Source organism: Symphalangus syndactylus, chromosome 7 (genome assembly GCF_028878055.3).
Source record: "Symphalangus syndactylus isolate Jambi chromosome 7, NHGRI_mSymSyn1-v2.1_pri, whole genome shotgun sequence".
In the NCBI taxonomy this organism is placed as follows: Eukaryota; Metazoa; Chordata; class Mammalia; order Primates; family Hylobatidae; genus Symphalangus; species Symphalangus syndactylus.
In genome coordinates, this window is record NC_072429.2 from 93396541 (window position 1) to 93420190 (window position 23650).

At 38.8% G+C, this 23650-nt stretch overlaps 1 protein-coding gene across 11 annotated transcripts in view; it reads left to right on the forward strand.

Annotated features, from left to right (window-relative positions):
• INTS8 (integrator complex subunit 8) overlaps window positions 1–23650 on the forward strand; it is a 58022-nt gene that overhangs the window by 13928 nt on the left and 20444 nt on the right. For 8 of the 11 annotated variants that reach the window (XM_055286783.2, XM_055286784.2, XM_063643443.1 and 5 more), the window contains 9 exons: window positions 1622–1777; window positions 4685–4785; window positions 5539–5680; window positions 12646–12716; window positions 13106–13281; window positions 14745–14878; window positions 17289–17399; window positions 20235–20436; window positions 22952–23073. In XM_055286783.2, coding sequence (XP_055142758.1) covers window positions 1622–1777; window positions 4685–4785; window positions 5539–5680; window positions 12646–12716; window positions 13106–13281; window positions 14745–14878; window positions 17289–17399; window positions 20235–20436; window positions 22952–23073 — 1215 coding nt within the window. The remainder of the gene's footprint in view (window positions 1–1621; window positions 1778–4684; window positions 4786–5538; window positions 5681–12645; window positions 12717–13105; window positions 13282–14744; window positions 14879–17288; window positions 17400–20234; window positions 20437–22951; window positions 23074–23650) is intronic. The other 3 variants (XM_063643450.1, XM_063643451.1, XM_063643452.1) reach the window with 1 other exon arrangement.

Here is a 23650-nt window from a genome sequence, read left to right on the forward strand (position 1 = left end):
TTTTTTCCAGTTTTTTTCTGTGTGTTTTTTGTACAGTTAAGCTCGTATTGTAAATACTCTATCTTGCTGAAGTCTTTGACTAGGCATTATAAATGTATCATATTACGTGGAAGTACTCTGATTTACTTCATTTCCCTTATGTTTGGGCATTTAGGTTTATTATACAGCTGCAATATTTGTATCTGCAAGCCTAAATTTTTCTTCAGATTTCAGATACGTTTAAGTTCTTACAATTATTACCATGTCAATGATTATGTATTTTTCTGAGGCTGTAATTTATCAAACCACATTACTTTCCAGGTACATTTCTCACAGAGCACTTCAGTTAGCAGTGAGTGTTTAACAAAAAAAATTTTTTTTTTTTTGCTAACTTGATGGGTGAAATATAGTATCTTTTATAAACTTGGCTTTCATTAATTCCTAATATGGATAAACATTTTTACTGTGTTTATCATTTGCGTTTTTCTTTTTATGATTCAGATGACTGAATTGTAAAGTATATCTGTGACTAGGTTTTTGTATGGCTGGTGCCTGGAAAAATTCCCACTTCAATCTGCTGTCCTTAGTAGAGATACTGATTAAATGCCCTAGAGGTTTAATTGCTCTGGCTATTCTAGATAGACCCATTAGAAATCCTCATTTTAGTTTGCTAGGAAATTAATCTGGTTTCTAATTTTATGGCATTTCAGGTATAGTAATTTAAAACAAATATTTTTTCAAACTTTTTTTTTTAATCCTGTTTGGGTAGAAGCATTTCTGTTCTTTCCAATTGAGTGATGATTATGCTTTCTTTGCTCTCTCCTTTAAATCTCAGCTGGTATGTGTCTTTTAAAACTTTTAAGCTTGTTTTTAATTTTAACACTGTTTGCTGTTTGTTAATGTCTTGTCATACATACTTGGTATGATAATGATGTCCACCTTTTGTATGTTGACGTGAAAACTCTAAGCTTCAGCAAACTTTCTTTGTAAAGGGGCAGTTAGCAAATATTCTAGGCTTTCTGGGCCACATTCAGTCTTTATTGCATATTCTTACTATATTTTTTTATCCCCTTTGCGTAGTTTACAGCCCACAAAAGTTGTTCTTAGCTCAAGGGACAAACAAAAACAGACCATAGGCTGGATCTGGCCTATGAGCAATAGTTTTTTGACCCCTGTTCTAAACCTTTAACCTTTTTGTTTTTTGATTCCTCCAGTTTTAAATTTTTCTTTTCTTTTTTTTCCCTAAGACAGAGTCTCGCTTTGTCACCCAGGCTGGAGTGCAGTGGCGCCATCTTGGCTCACTGCAACCTCCACCTCCCCTCCCGGGCTCAAGCCATTCTCCTGCCTCAGCCTCCCGAGTAGCTGGGACTACAGGTGCCCGCCACCATGCTTGGCTAATTTTTGTACTTTTAGTAGAGACAGGGTTTCACCATTTTGGCCAGGCTGGTCTCGAACTCCTGACCTTGTGATCCGCCAGTCTCGGCCTCCCAAAGTGCTGGGATTACAGGCGTGAACCACTGTGCCCAGCCCAGCTTGAATTTTTCATTAGCATTTCCTTGTACTGTTAAAACATGCTAAGGGGGTGCTAGACTATTGTTTATATTACATGAATGGATAATGGTGTATACCTCTTACTTTACAGATAGGTTCATTATCTCTTCATTGTACCATAGATGAGAAGCGGTTAGCTGGCTATTGTCAAGCATGTGATGTTCTTGTACCTTCTTCTGATAGTACATCTCAACAGTTGACTCCATATAGTCAAGTCCATATTTGTTTGAGATCTGGCAACTATCAGGTAAGGTGTATGAGGGGGATGCAGTGAAGTTTTGGAAGCCAGACAAAACTAAGTTCAAATCCTCACACCATCCATTTACCAGTTATGCGTTTTGGGGCAAGTCATTTACACTGTCATACAGGCCTGTAACATAATGGTAATAATTATCCCATTTCCTAAGATTCTTATGAGAATCTAGTGAGAAGTTATAGTGCACAAATTCTAAGGCAAAGCATTATACAGATGTTACTTCATCATTGCTGTTATCTTAAAGGTATAGAGTTGGCCTATCTTAAATAAATTTTGTAAGAAATGCTTGTAAGCAGAACTTTTAACATTTAAAAATTGCAGGTAGACAGCTTTTAGTTGTGTGCGTGTGCATTTGTTTAGCAGCTGAGATTGTTGGCTGCTAAGATATTAATAGCTTTTATTTTTATAAAACATGAAGTCTCGTTGTGTCTTTTGGATGTGTGGCTCGTAGCCCAGCTTTATTAGCCCTTCCAAATAGTAAGACTGAAGGAGAAAGGGAGCACAGTGAACACGGCAGTTGTTCTGGTGGGTTTGGATGGTCTGTTAGAAACAGAGCCCACCTGCTGTTGAGCCTGCTCACCATCTTGGTTTGGTTCATGAAAAATGCCTTAATGAGTCTCTTGAGACTTTTATTGTGTGCGCGTCCCCCCCCCCCCCCCCCCCCAACACGCACATACCTCTGGGTGTTTATCTTCAGTTTTGTTATGAAAATAACTGGAAATTAGAATTGTGCTTTTAAAGTCTTTATTGGAAAGCCTCCATTCTAGAGAATAAACAGTGCATTCATTCATGTTTAACTCAAAATAGGAATCATGAAATGATAAAGCCATAACTTAGTTTTGTGTCTCCAGTTGGGTATTATTCCAGCTTTATAGTTCTCTTACCTAGGGGTTTTTTTGTTTTTCACAGAAAATAGATGAAGAGAGGAAACGAGATGGCACTTCTTTCCCCTATCTTTGGCCCTTTTTAAAAGTATTGCTTTGTCCTAGGAAAGAAAATTAAACTTTCTTGAAGTTTAATTACTGATACAGGTGAATTTAATAAAGACTAGAGCGCTCTCAGTTATAGCTCCCTAGTAAAGGTTTATGAAGGGTGAGATCAATTATCATAAAATACAGATTCTTTAACAAGTCGGCTGGGCACAGTGGCTCACACCTGTAATCCCAGCTCTTGGGAGGCCAAGGTGGGAGGATCGCTTGAGCCCAGGAGTTCAAGGTTGCAGTGAGCTACAATAGCACTGCTGCACTCCAGCTTGGGTGACAGAGCAAGACCTTGCCTCAAAAACAAAAAAACCCAAAAAACAAAAAAACCTCACTGGAGTAGTAAGACCTGTGCCAAGAAGACCTTAGGAATATCACCCAGAGACAAGTACATGTTACTGTGACTGTAATAAAGTTCCAAAATACGAAAATCAGAAAATAGTGTAATGGGTAGCTAAGAAGGGGAAAATAGGAATTTTGTTGTATCTTTGAGATTCATTACTTATAGGACTATCTTAGAAATTGTATTTCTTCGAATGGGATTGTGTTTTTATGAACTATGTGGGCTTTGTTTAGTGCTGATGAAGTAGGAGTTGAGCAGCTGTAACAGGTGTGTCTTCTCACACTTGGGAAGCTGCTGTGTTGCTCCTGTGGAGCCCTGCCTTGCTCATGTTTTGTTATGGAGGTGAAGCTAGTGGTTGCTCCATATTTTCGAAACCACTTATGTCAGTACTTTTCTGGTAGTGGCTGATGAGTTTAATTTTCAGAAATCTCCTTTCCCCCTCCTCTCACTAACACCCTTTCTTTCCTGCTCTTCCATTCTTGAGAAGTAGCTAAGAAAAAGTCTGTATGTAATAATCTGGGTATTTTTTGTAGTTCACAGATAATATATTTTAAATCATTTAAATTTATTATAACCACTTGTTAGCATGTTTTTTCAGCTGAATTTTTTAATTAGTTTTTTTTTTTTTTTTTTTTTTCTTTTTTTTTTGAGACGGAGTCTCGCTCTGTTGCCCAGGCTGGAGTGCAGTGGTGCAATCTTGGTTCACTGCAACCTCTGCTGCCTGGGTCCAAGCGATTCTCCTGCCTCAGCCTCCCGAGTAGCTGGGATTACAGGTGCCTGCCAACGTGCCTGGCTAATTTTTGTAGTTTTTTCGTAGAGACGGGGTTTCACTGTCTTGGCCAGACTGGTCTTGAATTCCTGACCTTGTGATCCACCTGCTTTGACCTTCCAAAGTGCTGGGATTACAGACACGAGCCACCGTGTCTGGCCATTTAATTAGTATTTTTTTAGTTTGTTTTATGAACTTGTGTTTAGAGAGAATAATAATTTTTTTTTTTTTTTTTTTTTTTTTTTTTTTTTTGAGATGGAGTATCGCTCTGTTGCCCAGGCTGGAGTGCAGTGGCGCCATCTCGGCTCAAAGCAACCTCCGCCTCCTGAGTTCAAGCAGTTCTCCTTCCTCAGCCTCTCCAGTAGCTGGGATTACATGCAAGTGCCACGATACCTGGCTAATTTTTGTATTTTTAGTAGTGACAGGATTTCACCATGTTGACCAGGCTGGTCTTAAATTCCTTACCTCACGATCCACCTGCCTTGGCCTCCCAAAGTGCTGGGATTACAGGTGTGAGCCACCACGCCTGGCCTAAAATTTTTTTCTAATAACGTAGCTGGATTGCCTCTTATTGATTGATTCCTTTCTTCTCATTTTTGGTCTGTGATGTTCAATTTTAAAAAAGGGGTAGCAGGGCTGTTTTTGCCCTTAATCAAATTTTAGAATTTTAGGAAGAAAAGGTTTTCATAGTAAGATATTTTTGTGATTTTTTTCAACTTGTATTTTCCATTATAGAAAGGCTTGTTTAAAGTAAATAACTTTACCGTGATTTTTGAAATGGGTGCAACTGTATGTGTGTGTTCTAGGAGGTAATACAGATTTTCATTGAAGACAACTTAACCTTGAGTTTACCTGTCCAGTTCCGACAATCAGTCCTAAGAGAACTCTTTCAGAAAGCTCAACAGGGGTAAGTAAGTTGAAAAATTACTTTGTGATTTTTGAATAAAACAGCAAGTGCATTCTAGTTTATCAAAACCACATTTTCAAATTACCTATGGCTCTGTGACATTATTTTCATGTTGTTATTATAAGGGAAATTAACATAGGGTGGAGGAACACCAGAGTGTTCCTCCATCTAGTCTGTTTTAAAAGTGCTTGCAGGGCCGGGCGAGGTGGCTCATGCCTGTAATCCCAGCACTTTGAGAGGCCGAAGTGGGTGGATCACTTGAGGTCAGGAGTTTGAGACTAGTCTGGCCAATGTGGTGAAACCCCGTCTCTATGAAAAAATAGAAAAATTAGCTGGGCGTGGTGGTGCACACCTGTAGTCCCAGCCACTCAGGAGGCTGAGGCACGAGAATCGCTTGAACCCAGGAGGTGGAGGTTGCAGTGAGCCGAGATTGCGCCACTGTACTCCAGCCTGGGTGACAAAGCAAGACTCCGTCTCAAAAAAAAAAAAAAAAACCTGCTTGGGGGAAGAATTATACATAGCAAAATTTCATTCTGTTGTCTAATGTGTAACTAAATTGTCCCTTGATAAATTCAAAACTTATTCTGCTTTCTTTCTCCCCATGATTTGGTATATATTTATTGGTATGCTTAAGTATTCTAAAATCTTACCTCTTAAGAACAAATGGCTCATTCTAGTGAATATAATTGTGTAATATACACCTTTCTTTTGTAGTAAAAATAACATTAGTTGATCTACTTTTGTATTCTACAGAAATGAAGCTCTAGATGAAATCTGTTTTAAAGTTTGTGCCTGTAATACAGTCCGTGATATACTGGAAGGCAGAACAATTAGTGTTCAATTTAACCAGCTATTTCTTAGACCAAATAAAGAGAAAATAGACTTTCTTCTTGAGGTATGACATGTTTTTCTTTCCCCTTTTGATTTATAATTTGCTTTAAGCTTACCAGTGACCTCTTAATTGCCAAATCCAGTTCCTTTTTTCCTGTCTGCCTTGCCTTTCTGTGCCTGACAATTGGCACTTTTGACAGACTATGCCCTTCCGCCTGGTCTTCTGCTGTAGCTCTTTTTCTAGTTCTCCCCCATGTTTCTTCAGCATCTTTATTGGATTCTCCTTAGTCCTTCATTGACTTCTCTATTGCTCTTCCTTTAGTATTTCTGTTTATAGAACTTTTGTCCTTGGCTCACTCATCATTTTTGATTTACTTCCAAAGCTTCACTCATCTGTTTCATCACCTGTTTACTAAGAACTCCCAGATCAAACCTCTTGTCTGTCATGTGTGCTGTGGAATCTGTGTTTCTACTGGATCGCTCTACTTCTTTCTTAACAGTCTTAATGTTAGAGACATTGAGAGAAGTACATAAACCACAGATAATACCACTTACTTCCAAAAATACAATGTTGCCAGCACTCTAGAAGCCTTTGTTGTGGTCTTTACAACCTCCTCTACCTTCCCTTGAGGTAGCTACTGCCCCGGCTTTTGTGATCATAATTTTCTTGCTTGCTTTTATATTTGTATCACCTCTGTATGCATCCTTAAAGAACATTCTTTAATTTGCCTATTTTGAACTTCATATAAATGGAATCATACGATATGTATTCATCATCTTCTTTCACTACAGAGATTTATTTGTGAGATTTATTCAAGTTGTATATAAATAACAATTTTTTTCATTGCTTTAAGGTGTTAGAGGCTGGGTGCAGTGGCTCACACCTGTAATCTCAGCACTTTGGGAGGCCAAGGTGAGTGGATCACGAGATCAGGAGTTCAAGACCAGCCTGGTCAACATAGTAAAACCCCGTCTCTACTAAAAATACAAAAAATTAGCCGAGCATGCTGGCAGGCGTCTGTAATCCCAGCTACTCGGGAGGCTGAGGCAGGAGAATCGCTTGAACCCGAGAGGCAAAGGTTGCAGTGTGTGGAGATCACGCTACTGCACTCCAGCCTGGGCAACAGTGAGAGACTCCATTTCAGAAAAAAAAAAAAGGTAGAATATTATATGGACCACGCCACAATTTCTTCAGTCTTATGATGGGGGACATTTGTGTTTTTTATAGTTTTTGGCTATATACACATATGATGAGGGACATTTGTGTTGCTTATAGTTTTTGCCGCTTGGAACATACTTGTACATATATCTAGGTGTGCATACGTACCAGTTTATATTATATACCTAGGGAATAATATATCTGCAACGTTAATTTTTAAAAACCAGTGGCTTATACCATCAGTATGCCTGAGTGTTCTCATCAGTCAATATCCTTGTTAACATTTGATATTGTCAGATCGCCTGTGAGGTGGTTGTATAACAGTACCTCACTGAGGTTTTCATTTCAACAACTCTTCATTTAATTTTTACTCATGGATTTTGTTTTTTGAGGTACCTTTTCCAAGTGTTATGCCTCTTTTTTTTTTTGAGATGGAGTTCTGCTTTTTTATTTTTTTTTTTTATTTTTGAGATGGGGCCCCCTCTGTTGCCTGGCCAGGCTGGAGTGCAGTGGCGTGATCTCAGCTCATTGCAACCTCCGCCTCCCAGGTTCAGGCGATTCTCCTGCCTCAGCCTCCTGAGTAGCTGGGACTACAGGCGTGTGCTACCACGCCTGGCTAATTTTTGTATTTTTAGTAGAGACAGGGTTTTGCCATGTTGGCCTGGCTGGGCTCGAACTCCTGACCTCAGGTTGTCTGCCTGCCTTGGCCTTCCGAAGTGATAGGATTACAGGTGTGAGCCACTGTGCCCGGCCGGAGTTCTGCTCTTGTCGCCCAGGCTGGAGTACAGTGGTACAATTTTAGCTCACTGCAACCTCCACCTCCCAGTTTCAAGTGATTCTCCGGCCTCAGCCTCCAGAGTAGCTGGGATTACAGGTGCCCACCACCACGCCCTGCTAATTTTTGTATTTTTAGTAGAGACGGGGTTTTGCCATTTGGGCCAGGCTGGTCTTGAACTCCTGACCTCAACTGATCCACCCACTTCGGCCTCCTAAAGTCCTGAGATTATAGGCATGAGCCGTGCCTGGCCATGTTATGTCTCATTTTTGTATTATGTTGTTTGTTCTTTGGAAGGAGCTTTCTTTTTTGTAGGAGATGTGTATATTTTCTCTTTTTTACCAATTTTAAATATTGCAGATATCTTCACTGAGTTTGACTTTTAGTTTTTCTTTTTTTTTTTTTGTTTGAGACGGGTCTGACTCTGTCACCCAGGTTGGAGTGCAGTGCTGTGATCTCAGCTCACTGTAACCTCCACCTCCTGGGTTCAAGCCATCCTCCCACCTCAGCCTCCTGAGTAGCTGGGACTACAGGCACGTGCCACCACGCCTGGCTATTTTTAAAATTTTTGGTAAAGATGAGGTTTTGTCATGTTGTCCAGGCTGGTCTCGAACTGTTGAGCTCAGGTGATCCACTCACCTCGGCTTCCCAAAGTGTTGTGATTACAGGCATGAGCCACCACGCCCAGCTTAATTTTCTTTATATTGTTCCAAAGCTCCTAAATTTAATATCAAATTTACTGATTTTTTTCCGTTGTAGTGATTTCTGTGTGTTGTTTAAGAAAGCTTTTTCCTATTGTGTCATGAAGAGATTCTTCTATTATATCTTCTAAAAGCTTTATAGCATAGCCTTCCTTTCACGTTCAGGTCTTTGATCAACCTACAGTTGATTTTTGTGTGAAGTAGGAAGTGTGCCAGCACCATTTACTGAAAGGTTAATTTTTTTTCCACCAATCTCTAGGGCCACCTCTATTGTATGCCGGCTGTTTATACATGTATGGGCCTGTTTCCGAGCCATTTTATACCACTTTTCTATTTGTCTACCCATACCTCATTATGTCCATATCCTGATACCATCGACAGCAAGTTCTACCTTGTTTTCAAGGTTGTATTGGTTATTCTTGTCCCTCATTCTGTTGCCCAGGCTGGAGTGCAGTGGCGCAATCTTGGCTCACTGCAACCTCCGCCTCCCGCGTTCAAGTGACTCTTCTGCGTCAGCCTCCTGAGTAGCTGGGACTACAGGCACGCGCCACCATGCCTGGCTTATTTTTGTATTTTTAGTAGAGACGGGGTTTCACCATGTTGGCCAGGCTGGTCTCAGACTCCTACCTCATGATCTGCCCGCCTCGGCCTCCCAAAGTGCTGGGATTACAGGTGTGAGCTACCACGCCCAGCAGTCCTTTGCATTTTTATGTGTAAACATTAGATTGTCAAGTTCCACAAATCTGTTGGATTTTTGTCTGAAATTACATTAAATTTAGAAGCCAGTTTAGAAAGAAATTGTCTGTTTTCTTTATTAGAAAAAATTTTATGGGCAGCCTCCCAAGCCAAAGTATGCTTAGGGAGACCCCTAAGAATTTACATGTTTACATTATTGGGTGTCCTAATCCATGAACGGGTATGATGGCTCTTGATTTCTTTAGGCAGTCTTTAGTGTCCTTTAGAACTTCCTAATTTTTCCATAGAAGTCTTAAATTTTTATATAGTTCTTAAAATGTAAACTTGAAAATAGTTTATACATTGATACAGAGGTTATAATTTAACTTTCTAATAATTTTGTATCCAACAACTTTGCTTAGCTTTTAAAAATTCTATTCATTTTTTTTTCCATTTTTCTATGTATGCAGTCATCTGTGAAGAATGCATTTTGTTTATTCCTTTCCTAATCTTTTAATTTTGATTTATTTTTACTTTTTTTTTGAGATGGAGTTTCTTTCTTGTTGCCCAGGCTGGAGTGCAATGGCATGATCTCTGCTCGGCGCAACCTCTGCATCGCAGGTTCAAGTAATTCTCCTGCCTCAGCCTCCTGAGTAGCTGGAACTACAGGCATGTGCCACCACGCCTGGCTAATTTTGTATTTTTCTTAGAGACGGGGTTTCTCCATGTTGGTTAGGCCGGTCTCAAACTCCTGACCCCAGGTGATCCACCCACCTCGGCCTCCCAAAGTACTTGGATTACAGGTGTGAGCCACCACGCCTGGCCTCTTTTTACTTATTCTTAATGTGCTGGCTATTACCTCCAGTACAGTGTTCAGTAGAAGTGGGAATAGAGAACTGCCTCGTCTCACTCCCAGTCTCAGAAAGCAAGCTTGCACTATTTCACCATTTAGAATGATGTTCATTGTAGGTTTTTCTTGTTGCTATTCCTTGTCTGATTAAGGAAGTTCCTTTCTCTCCTTAGTTCACTGAAGGTCCTGTTTTTAAAATAACGAATTATTTTTAGATTGTATTAAATGCTTTTTCTGTGTCTATTGAAATGATCACATAATTTCTCTCCTTACCTGTTCATGTGATAAAGTATAATTGATTTTCAAGTGTTAAACCACCTTTGCATGTCTGGAATAGACCCAACTAGGTCATGATCTTTTTTTAATAGAAATTGCTGAACTTGGTTTGCCAATATATGAATTTTTTTTTTTTCTACATTCATGTATGAGATTGATGCACATATTTTTATTTTTTTATTTTTTTGAGATGAAGTCTTACTGTGTCAGCCAAACTGGAGTGCAGTGGCGTGATCTTGGCTCACTGCAACTTCCCTCTCCGGGTTCAAGTGATTCTCCTGCCTCAGCCTCCACAGTAGCTGAGATTATAGGCACCCGCCACCATGCCCAGCTAATTTTTTCGTATTTTTAATAGAGACAGGGTTTTACCATGTTGGCTGGGCTGGTTTCAAACTCCTGACCTCAAGTGATCCTCCCGCCTGTGCCTCCCAAAGTGCCTGGATTACAGGTGTGAGCCGTGACACCTGGCCGATGCACACATTTTTTTCTTTCTTGTCCTGCCTTTGATTTTGGTGTCAAGGTCATGCTTGCCTTATAAATAAGTTGAGGCATCTGTCTTTTTTATTTTCTGGAAAAGTTTGTGTAAAAATGAAGTCGTTGCTTCTTTCAGTGTTGGGTAGAATTTACCAGTAAAGTCTGGGCCTGGATAATTTTTTTGTGGGAAGGTTTTTGATTAGTGATCATAGAACTATATTCTTGTTTTTCTAGAGTGAGTTTTAAGAAGTTATTTTCTAAGGATTTGTCCATTTCATCTTAAGTTTATTAGTATTAAAATTTATTATTTTAATATTAAAGCATCTACAGAGATGCCCACTAGTTTGAGTTTTTCTTTTTTAAAATTGAAGTGCATGAAATTCACATAACATGATCTGTTAGGTTTGCTTATCAGAAGTTACATGTTCCCTACATTGTTCTATGACACATGTACAAAGCTTCTCACTATGTGAATAAATAATCCGTTGTAAAAGGAGACTCAGATATTTATTACTCACCATAATAAGATATTTACATATGGCAGCAAAGAAAGTTATTAGAATGTAAGTATATAATACATACTCCAAGATGCTCAGATGTTATTTACTGATAGGTTAATTTGTTAATCAGAAAATGGTATTTGAACATAGTACTTTTAAAACACTGCTTTTTTTTTTTTTTGAGATGGAGTCTCTGTTGTCCAGGCTGGAGTGCAGTGGCCTGATCTCCACTCACTGCAACCTCTGCCTCCTGGGTTGAAGTGATTCTTCTGCCTCAGCCCCTGCAAGTAGCTGGGACTACAGGCCCGTGTCACCACGCCCACGTAATTTTTTTTGTATTTTTAGTAGAGATGAGGTTTCACCATGTTGGCCAGGCTGATCTCGAACTCTTGACCTCAGATGATCCACCTGTCTCAGCCTCCCAAAGTGCTGGGATTAGAGGCAAGAGCCACTGCACCCAGCCTGTTTTTTAAATAACAGTTTCATCAAGATGTAAGTCACATACCATACAGTTCACGCATTTAAAGTGTATAAGTCAGTGGGTTTTAGTGTGTTCCTAGAGTTGGGCAACTATCACTTCACTTCCTTTTTTCACCTCAAGAAGATAGTCTTTTATTCATTACCTGTCACTCTTCATTTTCCCTCAATCTTTCACCACCTGAGGCAACTACTAATCTACTTTATAGATTTATCTGTTCTGGGTATATTATGTAAATGGAACTATGAAATAGATGATCTTTTGTAACTGGCTTCCTTCACTTAGCATGTTTTCAATATTGTAGCATGTATCAGTACTTCACTTTTTATGGCTGAATAATATTTAATTGAATGGATATATACTATATTTTGTGTGTTTATTCATCATTTGGTAGACTGCAGGTTATTTCTACTTTTTGGCTACTGTGATTAATACTGCTATGAACATTCTATTTTTTGTGTGTGTTTCAACGTAAAAAATATTTAGCAATTTCTTGAGATTGCGGACTTTTACACTAGTTATATTTTATTTTGGCTTCTTATAGATAATATATGGGGAGGAATCCTAATCTAATGAATAAATTCAACATAATATGAAAGTATTATTTGTAGATAACCAATATAACCATATCTAGTTTCTATTCTTTGTTTTGCATTGTTTACTTTTTAAACCTTGGTTACCTTTTTAACTATTCATGAATAGCTCATGAATATAGAACCATTAGTTCTGTATTCGTGATAAATCAGTTATTCTTTTCAACTATTTTCTTTTTGGTTTTAAAAATTTTTTATTTTTTTAACTCTTTTCTGACAGGAGCTACTGATTTCTATGGTTTATCACTTAATATAATTTGGCAACATACTTGATAAATTCTGTGAGAACTGTATATAGCATGGTTACTAGGTTATTCTTTGCTACATGTGTACACCTGCACTTATTAAAATGGTCACATTCCATTCCCTCTTTGTGATGGATTCTTATTCCTTGGTCTGGTCTCTTCTGTTAAGTTACTTAACTAAATCTGTGATTGGTACATGGTTGAAAAAGGAAAATTCAGTTGTTTTTAAATCCAGCCTTTTCAAATTATAATTTACATTTTTAAAAGTACCCATATTCAAATGAAAATTACTCGAATTCCTAGGTATGTTCAAGATCAATAAATTTAGAAAAAGCTTCAGAGTCTTTGAAAGGAAACATGGCTGCTTTTCTAAAGTAAGTACCTTTCTTTTCTTTTTTCTTTCTTTTTTTTTTTTTAACTTTGAACTTAGTCCTGTGAACAAAATATCTGTATTATCTTTTGTTTTTGTCTTGGGTATCTTTTAACCAGGCAGTAACTGGTGTTTGAGAACCCATTAAGTTCAAATTTGTATAGCCACAGGAGACGTTAGGGTTATATAGTTACCTTTTTTTAATATTGCGGCATTGACATCACAGTTTTAAATAAGGACCAAAGGGGAATTTTAAAATGTATTTTAAAATATCATTATACAGTTTATGTAATGGTGGCTTTTTAAATGGCTTATTAAAATTGGTTGATATCATTGTTTTTCTCAAACTAAATTATACACTTTTTTGTTTTACAATATTTCTTACTGATCTAGGAATGTGTGTCTGGGGTTGGAAGATCTGCAGTATGTTTTCATGATTTCTTCACATGAGCTTTTCATTACATTGTTGAAAGATGAAGAACGAAAGCTACTTGTTGATCAGATGAGGAAGAGATCCCCTAGAGTAAATCTGTGCATTAAACCTGTAACTTCATTTTATGATATCCCAGGTTAGCTCTCTAGTCTGCCAGCCAAAATGTTGGCATGTTTTACTCCTCTATTCAAATTAACCTTGAAATATATTTGAGGATTCTCTCTTGTTTTAATTAACGCTTGTGTTGGTAATTAATAGAAATTCACCTGTCTTCAGTATCAGATTTCTGTATAAGCAGTTATGCTCTGGAGCTCTGCCAAGCCAATGATAAGTGCAAATTCAGGCCTAGATACATAAAACATTTTAGCTGGTGAAGGCTGGGTGCGGTGGCTCACGCCTGTAATCCCAGCACTTTGGGAGGCTGAGGCGGGCGGATCGCGAGGTCAGGAGATTGAGACCATCCTGGCTAACACCGTGAAACCCCGTCTCTACTAAAAACACAAAAAATTAGCCAGGCATGGTGGTGGGCGCCTGTAGTCCCAGCTACTCTGGGGGCTGAGGCAGGAGAATGGTGTGAACCCGGGAGGTGGAGCTTGCAGTGAGCCAAGATCGTGCCACTGCACTCCAGCCTGGGTGACAGAGTGAGACTCTGACTCAAAAAAAAAAAAAAAAAAAAGATTTTAGCTGGAGAAATAGACCAAGCTAACACTGCTGCCAATATGTTCATGGAGGTAAAAACAGAAAGGGGGAGAGGAGTGGTGAGAGATGCTGGGACCAAAAAGAGGACAGATTTTCGTGCATGTCGGTCTGTATCACTGTGCTAGTATCTGCTGACTGAACAGCTTTTGCATTGTCGCCATTTTTGCCTTGTTTGATTTTTTTTTCCATTTTTGCCCTTACAAATATAAGTAGAAAATACAATGCTGTTTTTAAATAAGAAACATAAACTTCAACATTTAATATAGATGAGAGAGAATTCAGTTGGTTTAACAAAAGCAAACGTTTAGCTTTTTTGACCTTCACTAAATTTAAACTGGTTGAATGTCCAGTTGTAAAGGAAAAGGGTAAGGTTAACACAGAAATGCTGGAAATGCGTTATTGAAGACTGTGTCTGATATCTGAGCTGTAGTTAGGGATTTTGGTAATCATATTTGGTTCTCTGGGAAGAGCATGCCCCCTTCTCTCATAAAACACATGCTTAATGTTTATTACTCAAAATTAACATTTTATATGTGCTTCTGTTAACGCATTATGTTCAAAAGTAGTGTATAAGTTGTGTATAAGTCTGTGTATAAGTTAATTATTTTCATATATTCTACATAGTTCTTTGCATGAAATATTGATTTTTATCTTGTTTATATTTTCATTATCTTTATTTTTAAAATACATTTTATTAAATGCAGATATAGTAAAATTTTGTGAGGTTTTCTGTGTGAGGATAAAGTTAATATGTAATTTACACAATGTTGAATGAATCAGTTCTCAAGATGATAGCAGCTTTTAATTTATAGATATAACACAAAATACATAATTTTAAGTAAATTGTCATTCTCGTGTATATCTTTGAATTAAGTCATTGAAATATAAATCTTTTTTTAGCTTCAGCAAGTGTCAACATTGGTCAGTTAGAACATCAACTTATATTGTCAGTGGATCCTTGGAGGATTAGACAAATTTTAATTGAATTACATGGTATGACTTCAGAGCGCCAATTCTGGACAGTGTCTAATAAGGTAAACCCTATGTCAAGAACAGATAAGAAAATTGCTCTTGTTTTCTGAGGTAATTTAATAGAAAAGCTGTTCCCTGACCTTTTTGATGATAAGGACCTCTTAACAGTTTTAAGACCTTCATATGACCATAATTGCATTTTTAACATCCATCGACAGAGAAAATAGGAAATGTCAGAAACAAAAAAATACCATTAAATGAGTAACATCTAAAAATGAGTTGTTCTATTTGTTGACAAAATATATGCATTTTATTTCATTTATTTTTTGAGACGAAATCTCATTTTGTCGCTCAGGCTGGAGTGCAGTGGTGCAATCTTGGTTCGCTGCAACCTCTGCCTCCCAGATTCAAGTGATTCTCCTGCCTCAGCCTCCCAGGTAGCTGGGATTACAGGTACCTGTCACCATGCCCGGCTAATTTTTGTATTTTTAGTAGAGATGGGGTTTCACCATTGGCCAGGATGGTCTCGAACTCCTGACCACAAGTGATCTACCCGCCTCTGCCTCCCCAAGTGTTGGGATTACAGGTGTGAGCCACCACGTCTGGCTGCATTTTAAATATAGTTGTAAATATATGTAAATAGTATATTATTTATGCATTATGTAGCATAATACTTCATTATGGAACATTTTTGGCTTTAAATGTTCCTTTAAAAACTCCCAGCTAATACATTTACCTGTTTCTGAGTTTATCTATTAGAAAGTTTTCCTGCATAGAAAGTGCAAATGAAAATAGCTTTTGGCCGGGCGTGGTGGCTCAAGCTTGTAATCCCAGCACTTTGGGAGGCCGAGGCGGGCGGATCACGAGGTCAGGAGATCGAGACCACGGTGAAACCCCGTCTCTACTAAAAATACAAAAAAAATTAGCCGGGCGTGGTGGTGGGCGCCTGTAGTCCCAGCTACTCGGAGAGGCTGAGGCAGGAGAATGGCGTGAACCCGGGAGGCGGAGCTTGCAGTGAGCCGAGATTGCGCCACTGCACTCCAGCCTGGGTGACAGAGCGAGACTCCGTCTCAAAAAAAAAAAAGAAAATAGCTTTTAAAACACCATTTCAGTGGAATATAGCTTAGAGATACAAGGGAAGTAATCGACAGATACAGGAGAAATTAAAGCAATATGGAATGCTCCTAACTAACTACATACTTACTCCTTCCCTGCTGAAGAGTAAAAAGGCAGCCAGAAATGTATGGTTTGTTTTTTTTTTTTTTTTTTGAGACGGAGTTTCACTATTGTTGCCCAGGCTGGAGTGCAATGGTGCGATCTTGGCTCACTGCAACCTCTGCCTCCCGGGTTCAAGCGATTCTCCTGCCTCAGCCTCCCGAGTAGCTGGGATTACAGGCATGCCCCACCATGCCTGACGAATTTTGTATTTTTAGTAGAGACGGGTTTCTCCATGTTGTTCTCCATGTTGGTCAGGCTGGTCTTGAACTCCTGACCTCAGCTGATCTGCCTGCCTCAGCCTCCCAAGGTGCTGGGATTATAGGCATGAGCCACTGCGCCCGACCTGTATTTTTAAAAATTGGGTTTAAACATACTAGTAGAGAGAAAAGAAAAAATTGCTCTAAAAATTAGTTGAGCTTTTTTTTTTTAGCATTGGTGCTATTTATTAGTGTGAATTTTTAAGATGAAGGCCAGGTGCAGTGGCTCATGCCTGTAATCCCAGCACTTTGGGGAGCTGAGGTGGGTGGATCACTTGAGGCCAGGAGTTCAAGACCAGCCTAGCCAACATAGGGAAACCCCGTCTCTACTAAAAATACAAAAATTAGCTGGGCATGGTGGCATGCACCTGTGTTTCCAGCTACTCGGGAGGCTGAGGCGGGAGAATCACTTGAACCTGGGAGGCAGAGATTGCAGTGAGCAGAGATCAAGCCACTGCACTCCAGCCTGGGCAACAGAGCAAGACTATCTCAAAAATCAAGAACAAACCAAAAATTTTTAAGATGAACAAGTATAGCATAATAGTTATGATAGGGGATTCTGGGACTAACCACCTGCTTGAGCTTGAATGTCAGCTTCATGCTTAAATAGTGTATAATCTCGAACAGGTTATTTAACTTCTTTGTGTTGCAGTTTCCTCATTTGCAAAATGACAGTAGTAGCATAATAGTACTTACCTTGATATTGTTGTGAGGATTACCTGAATTAATATATATAAAACTCCTGGTCTTTGTGTGTCTTTTTTTCCTAATAGTAATCCCAGTCCATTATTTATTACTTGCTGATTGTAGTGAATGTGTTCATTTTCATTAGTGTTATACTGTGGCTGTCATTTTCCTTTCTCTTTAAGAGACAACCCATGAATTATTTTTTTTAAATGCGATTGAAGTTTATTGAAAGATTCTTATCTAGATTTGGCTTCCTCTGTATGTGCATATATATATATATATATATATATGTATTTTTTGTTTCTTTTAGTGGGAAGTACCTTCTGTCTATAGTGGTGTTATCCTGGGAATTAAAGACAATTTAACAAGAGATTTGGTTTATATTCTTATGGCCAAAGGTTTGCACTGCAGTACTGTTAAGGTGAGTAACAGTGTGAATCAAACACTTGTTAAGAATATGCTTTATGGCCAGGTGCCGTGGCTCACACCTGTAATCCCAGCACTTTGGGAGTCTGAGGTGGGCAGATCAACTGAGGTCAAGACCAGCCTGGCCAACATGGTGAAACCTTCTCTCTACTAAAAATACAAAAATTAGCCAGGTGGCTGTGATCTCAGCTACTCTGGAGTCTGAGGCAGGAGAATCTCATGGGAGGTGGAGGTTGGAGTGAGCTGAGACTGCATCATTGCATTTCAGCCTGGGTGACAGAGTGATAGTCCATCTCAAAAAAAAAAGAATATGCTTTACTAATTTTAGCAGGAAGTCAGGAACCAGAACTTACCTTTTCCTAATCTTTAAAGTCACAGTCATAGGCCTAAAAGGATATTTGAAAAGGCATTTTGGTTTGTTCTTTTTGCTTTACCATTATAATTATACTAAAATGGTCTTGATCAAATGAATACTGCTCTGTGCCTTTTTAAAAGTTTAGAGAACATGCAAAGATATTATTTGTATTCTTTAGGATTCAGCTAGTAAAGATTGTGTACCAAGATTAAAAAACAAACTTTTAAAAAATGTACTTTTGTAGTGTATTTCACATGAGTTTGCAGTCTGGGATGTTGAGATATAAGTGGAATGTTACATAAGATAGTGCAGTTGCATGACTGATCATACACTGAGTTCTTTAGGAAGGTTAAAGACAGCATTTTGAAGGCAGAAATGCACTAAAATTGAGGCTTAAATAAGTTAACTACATCCCCACACCAGCAGCATCAGTGACATTTGGGAACTTTTTGTTTGAGACAGGGTGTTGCTGTGTCGCCCAGACCGGGGTGCAGTGGCGTGATCATGGCTCACTGCAGCCTCGACTTCCTGGGCTCAAGCAATCCTCCCACCTCAGCCCCCTAAGTAGCTGGAACCACAGGCATGTGCCACCATGCCCAGCTTATTTGAAAGAAATTTTTTTTTTTTTGCAGAGACAGCATCTCCTTATGTTGCCCAGGCTGATCTTGAACTCCTGGGCTCAAACAATCCTTCCACATCAGCCTACCAAAGTGCTGGAATCACAGGCATGAGCCACTGCACGTGGCTGGAACTTGCTGGAAATAAAAATTTTGGGGCCCTGTCCTAGACCTAATGGATCAGAAATTCTGGGATGGGGCCCAACATCTTTTTAAATAAGCCCTCAAAGTAATTCTGTTGCATGCTAAAGTTTGAGAACTGCTGCTCTAGACCATCATTGTCCAGTAGAAACACAATGTAGGCCACATAGGTAATCTGTAATTTCATAAAAAAGTGTAGTTGATTGAAATGATTTATTTAACTCAATATGTCTAATTTCAATGTGTAATCGATATAAAAAGTTGAGATGTTTTGCATTCTTTTGAAAATGTATGTGCTAAGTCTTCAAAATCCAGTAAGTATTTTATACTTACAGAATCTCTCAATTTGGACTAGTCACATTTCACATGCTCAATAGCCACATCTTATGTAGTGGCTGCCATATTAGACAATGCATCATGAGACAATTTTAAGCCATTGAAAAGTTTTAATAGGAGGAATGTAGTTAGCAGCTTTATCTCCTTCCACACCTAACATAACATTTACTGGGCACAAACTGTTGTGAAATTTCATATACATTTATTGTTTCATTTATTCACAAAAAGTTTGTGGAAGGTATTATCTCAGTTTTAAAGGTATTAAGTTGTCCAAGGGCACACAGCTAGTAAGTGTCACAAGTGTTACAAGGGATAGAGAGAAGAGAACATATTAGAGAAATATTTAGGAGGTAAAATCTGGAAGCAATTGGTAACTGACAATGTGGAAGGCAAGAGAGGGAGAAAGAATTGAGCATGATGCTCAGACTTCCGGTTTGAGAGTCAGAGAACAAGTGGCAATACCAGCAAGTGAATGTGCAGAAACACATTTTTGCAGGGCAGATTATGAGTTTATTTTTACAATTTTAATTTGAAGCTACAGTTGGAAACAGCCTAAAGCTTGGAGAATGGTCTGGACTGGAGTTACAGATTTGGGAATTACCAAAGATCACCCAGAGAGAATATAAAGAGTGTGAGACCCTAGGGAATGCAATACTAGGTCCAGGAAATAGTGGTGTGATGGGTGTGAGGACCCGACAAATGTAGGTGTAATAGCTAGGGGAAAAGAAAATATCAAGAAAAAGGTAATACATAGCACTGAGTTGCAGCCCCTAATTCCTGTAAGATAACAGTGTTCAGTAGATTGGACAGTTAAAAGATCTTTGGCTTGTGAGAGCTATTTCTTTGTAATGATGGGGGTAGAAGCCAGATTATGGGACTGAATGAAATATGTGGAGCAATAGAATATAGTCTTTAGAAACATAAGAGATGCATAGGAAAGGACTTGGAATATAGCTGATTTATTTCATTTTATTTGTTAGCCAATTTTATTGTCTGGTAGGGTGGTGTGCAAAGATTTTGGAATGTGTAACCCTTGAGTGGTCTAAGGTCTAATTCTGAATATGTTGGATGGAGGAGGGTGCTTGTAATAGAATTTTACACCTACGTAATACAGAAGTCGTTGGTTATTTTATAACTTTTATAAAAGTTGCATAATATAACAAGTATTTTATATTGTTTATTGGATTTTTTAAAATTACAAAGGTATTAAACATTTTTTGGAATATATCAACAATACAGAGATGAAGACTGTCTAGCCTTACTCCCTGAGAAAAGCAACGTTGACCATTTGAACTAATCCTTCTCCTCTTTGTCAACATAAAGGCACAATTTTTTGGCGCCAAAGGAAAGGTGACCCGGGCTATTCTTTTTCTTTTCATAGGACTTTTCCCATGCTAAACAGCTCTTTGCTGCTTGTTTGGAGTTGGTAACAGAGTTCTCACCAAAGCTTCGTCAGGTCATGCTGAATGAGATGTTGCTTTTGGATATTCATACACATGAAGCTGGGACAGGGCAGGCAGGAGAGAGACCGCCATCCGACCTTATAAGTAGGGTACGAGGCTATCTGGAAATGAGGCTTCCTGGTAAGACTGGTTCACAAAGACAAATTTCAGAAACTCAGTACTCAGATAATTATGGGGGAAAATTTAAAAGCACATTTATTTGAGTTGGTAATCTTTTTTTTTTTGAAATGAAGTGTGGCTCTGTCACCCAGGCTGGAGTGTAATGGCGTGATCGCAGCCCACTGCAGTCTCTGCCTCCTGGGTTAAAGTGACCCTCCTGCCTCAGCCTCCTCAGTTGCTGAGATTACAGGAACCCGCCGTTATGCCCGGCTAATTTTTGTATTTTTGTGGAGATGGGGTTTCACTATGTTGGCCAGGCTGGTTTTGAACTCCTGACCCCAGGTGATCCACCCTCCTCGCCCTCCCAAAGTGCTGGGATTAGAGGCATGAGCCACTATGCCCGACTGAGTGTTTATCATCTTTGAAAAAAGTTATTTCACTCCTAAAACAGAATTTGGGTTTGGTGTTCACTTGAGAACGTTGGGAAAAATGAAGGAAACTGTTCGTTTCTGGGATTTCTGTAACAAGGTACCACAAACTGGGTGACTTAAAACAACAGAAATATATTATCTCCCAGTTCTGGAGGCCGGATGTCTGAAGTCAGGATGTCTGCAGGGCTGTGCTGCCCCCAAAGGCTCCAAGAAAGACTCCTTGCGTCTTCCTAGCCTCTGGTGACCCAGCAATCTTTGGCTTGTGGCTGCATTGCTCCAGTCTCTGCTGGTGTCTTCACATGGTCTTCCCCCTGTATATGTCCGTGTTCTCTTCTTATAGGGACACCAGTCATTGGATCTAAGTTCTGCCGTAATCCAACTGACTTCATCATAGCTAATTACATCTGCAAAGACTATTTCCAAATAAGATCACGTTCTCGGGTTCCAGATACACATGAATTTTAGGGGATACTTCTACGCACTAGAGAAACTATATTGCAATTTCAGGTGTTTGAAAGAATCAAGATGTCCTTGAGTATACAGATTGAAGTTTTATTTCCTCGTTACAGCCATAAAATGCCTTCACACTGATTGCCAGTGGGCTAGAAATTCACTTGTGTCTACTTTAGGAACAGATCTTGAGTATTCTAATTGTAAATGTCTTACTATGAAAAGGGGCTTACCATATAAATGATCATCTATGACATACAGATCTTTCTTAGTTAAAGCGGTTTCTTAGTTTTCTGCTTTAGAAGTATTTAGAGCAATTAAATCATACTGTACACATTTAATAGTTTAAACAGTGGAATTGCATTATAAAGGAAGGTGATAGTAATGTGTCAGAACAGAAGCAAGTGCTACTGTCTTGTGTCCTATGGGTTAATTTAATTTCTAATTAAAGTCTGATTTCCAGCAGGGACATGCAGTTATAGATCATAACTTTTTAGTACCCTATAGAGAGAATGCCTTTGAGCTTTAACACATCAGTGCCCTTAAATATTGTAATGTCTTCATGAGGATTGATCTAATAATATGCTGGCACCAAAGAATGCATGCTGCTGTATACGTGTTTACTTTTTAGAAGTGGAAGGTAGGTTTTCCATACATGGTTTTCTAAAATGAGGAAGAATGTTTAAACCCTAATGTTTGTGGAGTGCTAACTACGTGTCAGGCATTGTTCTAAGCTTCAGGTGCATAACTCATTTAGTCCTCATAGCAGCTCTGTGAAGTAGCTACTGTTTCCTTATCCCCATTTTGTAACTAAGAAACCGAGGTGCAGAGAGGTTGAGAAATTTGCCCACAGTCACACAGGAAGAGACAGAACTATGACTTTACTCCAGCCCAGCTTCGAAGCCTGTTCTCTTACTCTTTGAAATGGGTGAAAGTTCCTTTAAATCATTAGTCTGTTTGTGCTACCTTTTTGGCTTAACAGTTTGTAGTTCACATCACTTTTTTGGGGATAGGGAGGGTAAAGGACTGATAGCTCTGCATATAATTTTTGTAAACTCCGAACTTACTAAATGTTCAGCAACTTGTCCTATAGCTTGTGCTTATAAACAGTATTTAAAATAAGAAGGAGGCTGGGCATGGTGGCTCACGCCTATAATCCCAGAACTTTGGGAGGCCAAGGTGGGCAGATCACTGGAGTCCAGGAGTTCGAGACCAGCCTGGACAACATAGTGAGACCCCATCTCTACAAAAATGCAAAAATTAGCCAGGTGTGGTAGCATTAGCCAGGTGTGGTGGGACCTGTGGTCCCAGCTACTTGGGGAGGTTGAGGTGGAAGGATCGCTTGAGCTTGGGAGCTCAAGGCTGCAGTGAGCCATGATCACACCACTGTGCTCCATCCTGGGCGACAGAGCGAGACCCTGTCTCTACAAAATTTTATTTTTGAGACAAGGTCTCACTCTGTTGCCCAGGCTGGTCTCAAACTCCTGGCCTCAAGTGGTCCTCCTGCCTTGGCCTCCCAAAGTGTTGGGATTACAAGTGTGAGCCACCATACCCGTCCCATTTTTTTATTCATTTGAAATCTGAGCAAGTATTTGCTTTGTTCTTATTTTAATGTTGTGATGGTAATTCCAACTGTTTTCTTCTTTGCTTTTTAGATATTCCTCTTCGTCAAGTTATAGCTGAGGAATGTGTTGCCTTTATGTTAAACTGGAGGGAAAATGAATACCTTACACTCCAAGTTCCTGCATTTTTGCTTCAGAATAATCCATATGTAAAGGTAGTTAATGTTTAAATAAAAGGATTGTTAGGATGGTATTATTATACTTGTTTCTTTAACTTTATACTACTTTGGGAACTTGTCTAATTTCTGTGATACAAATGATTGGACAAATGCTTGTTGATTTGTAGTTAAAGGATAGTTTTTGATAATTCATGCACTTGACCTTGTTCTAATATTTCTTTCTAATGCTCTATAATTTATGAGCATGTAGTCACAGATTATTTAGTTAACAGATAACACATTGGTGTAATCCTAAGTAATGAGAGATTCACTTTCTTTGCTTTGGTTGCTATAATCACACTCTAGAACTGATGGAGTCCGTCAGGGATTCACTTCTCCTTGTTTCCATTTGAACACTATTCTTCCTTAGAATTTTCCCTTCTAAGTTTGCTATGTCTGAATCTCTAACAGGTTTGCTATTAGTAATTATTCGCCTAGTGAAAGAATTTATTCAGTAAATTGGCAGTAAGTTATTTTGTTGTCTTAATTATATCCTTTGCAACCTAAAATGCTTCTGAGTACAGAAAATATCAAAACTAATAAGAAACTGGAGGTTTTTTCTAAGATTATATCT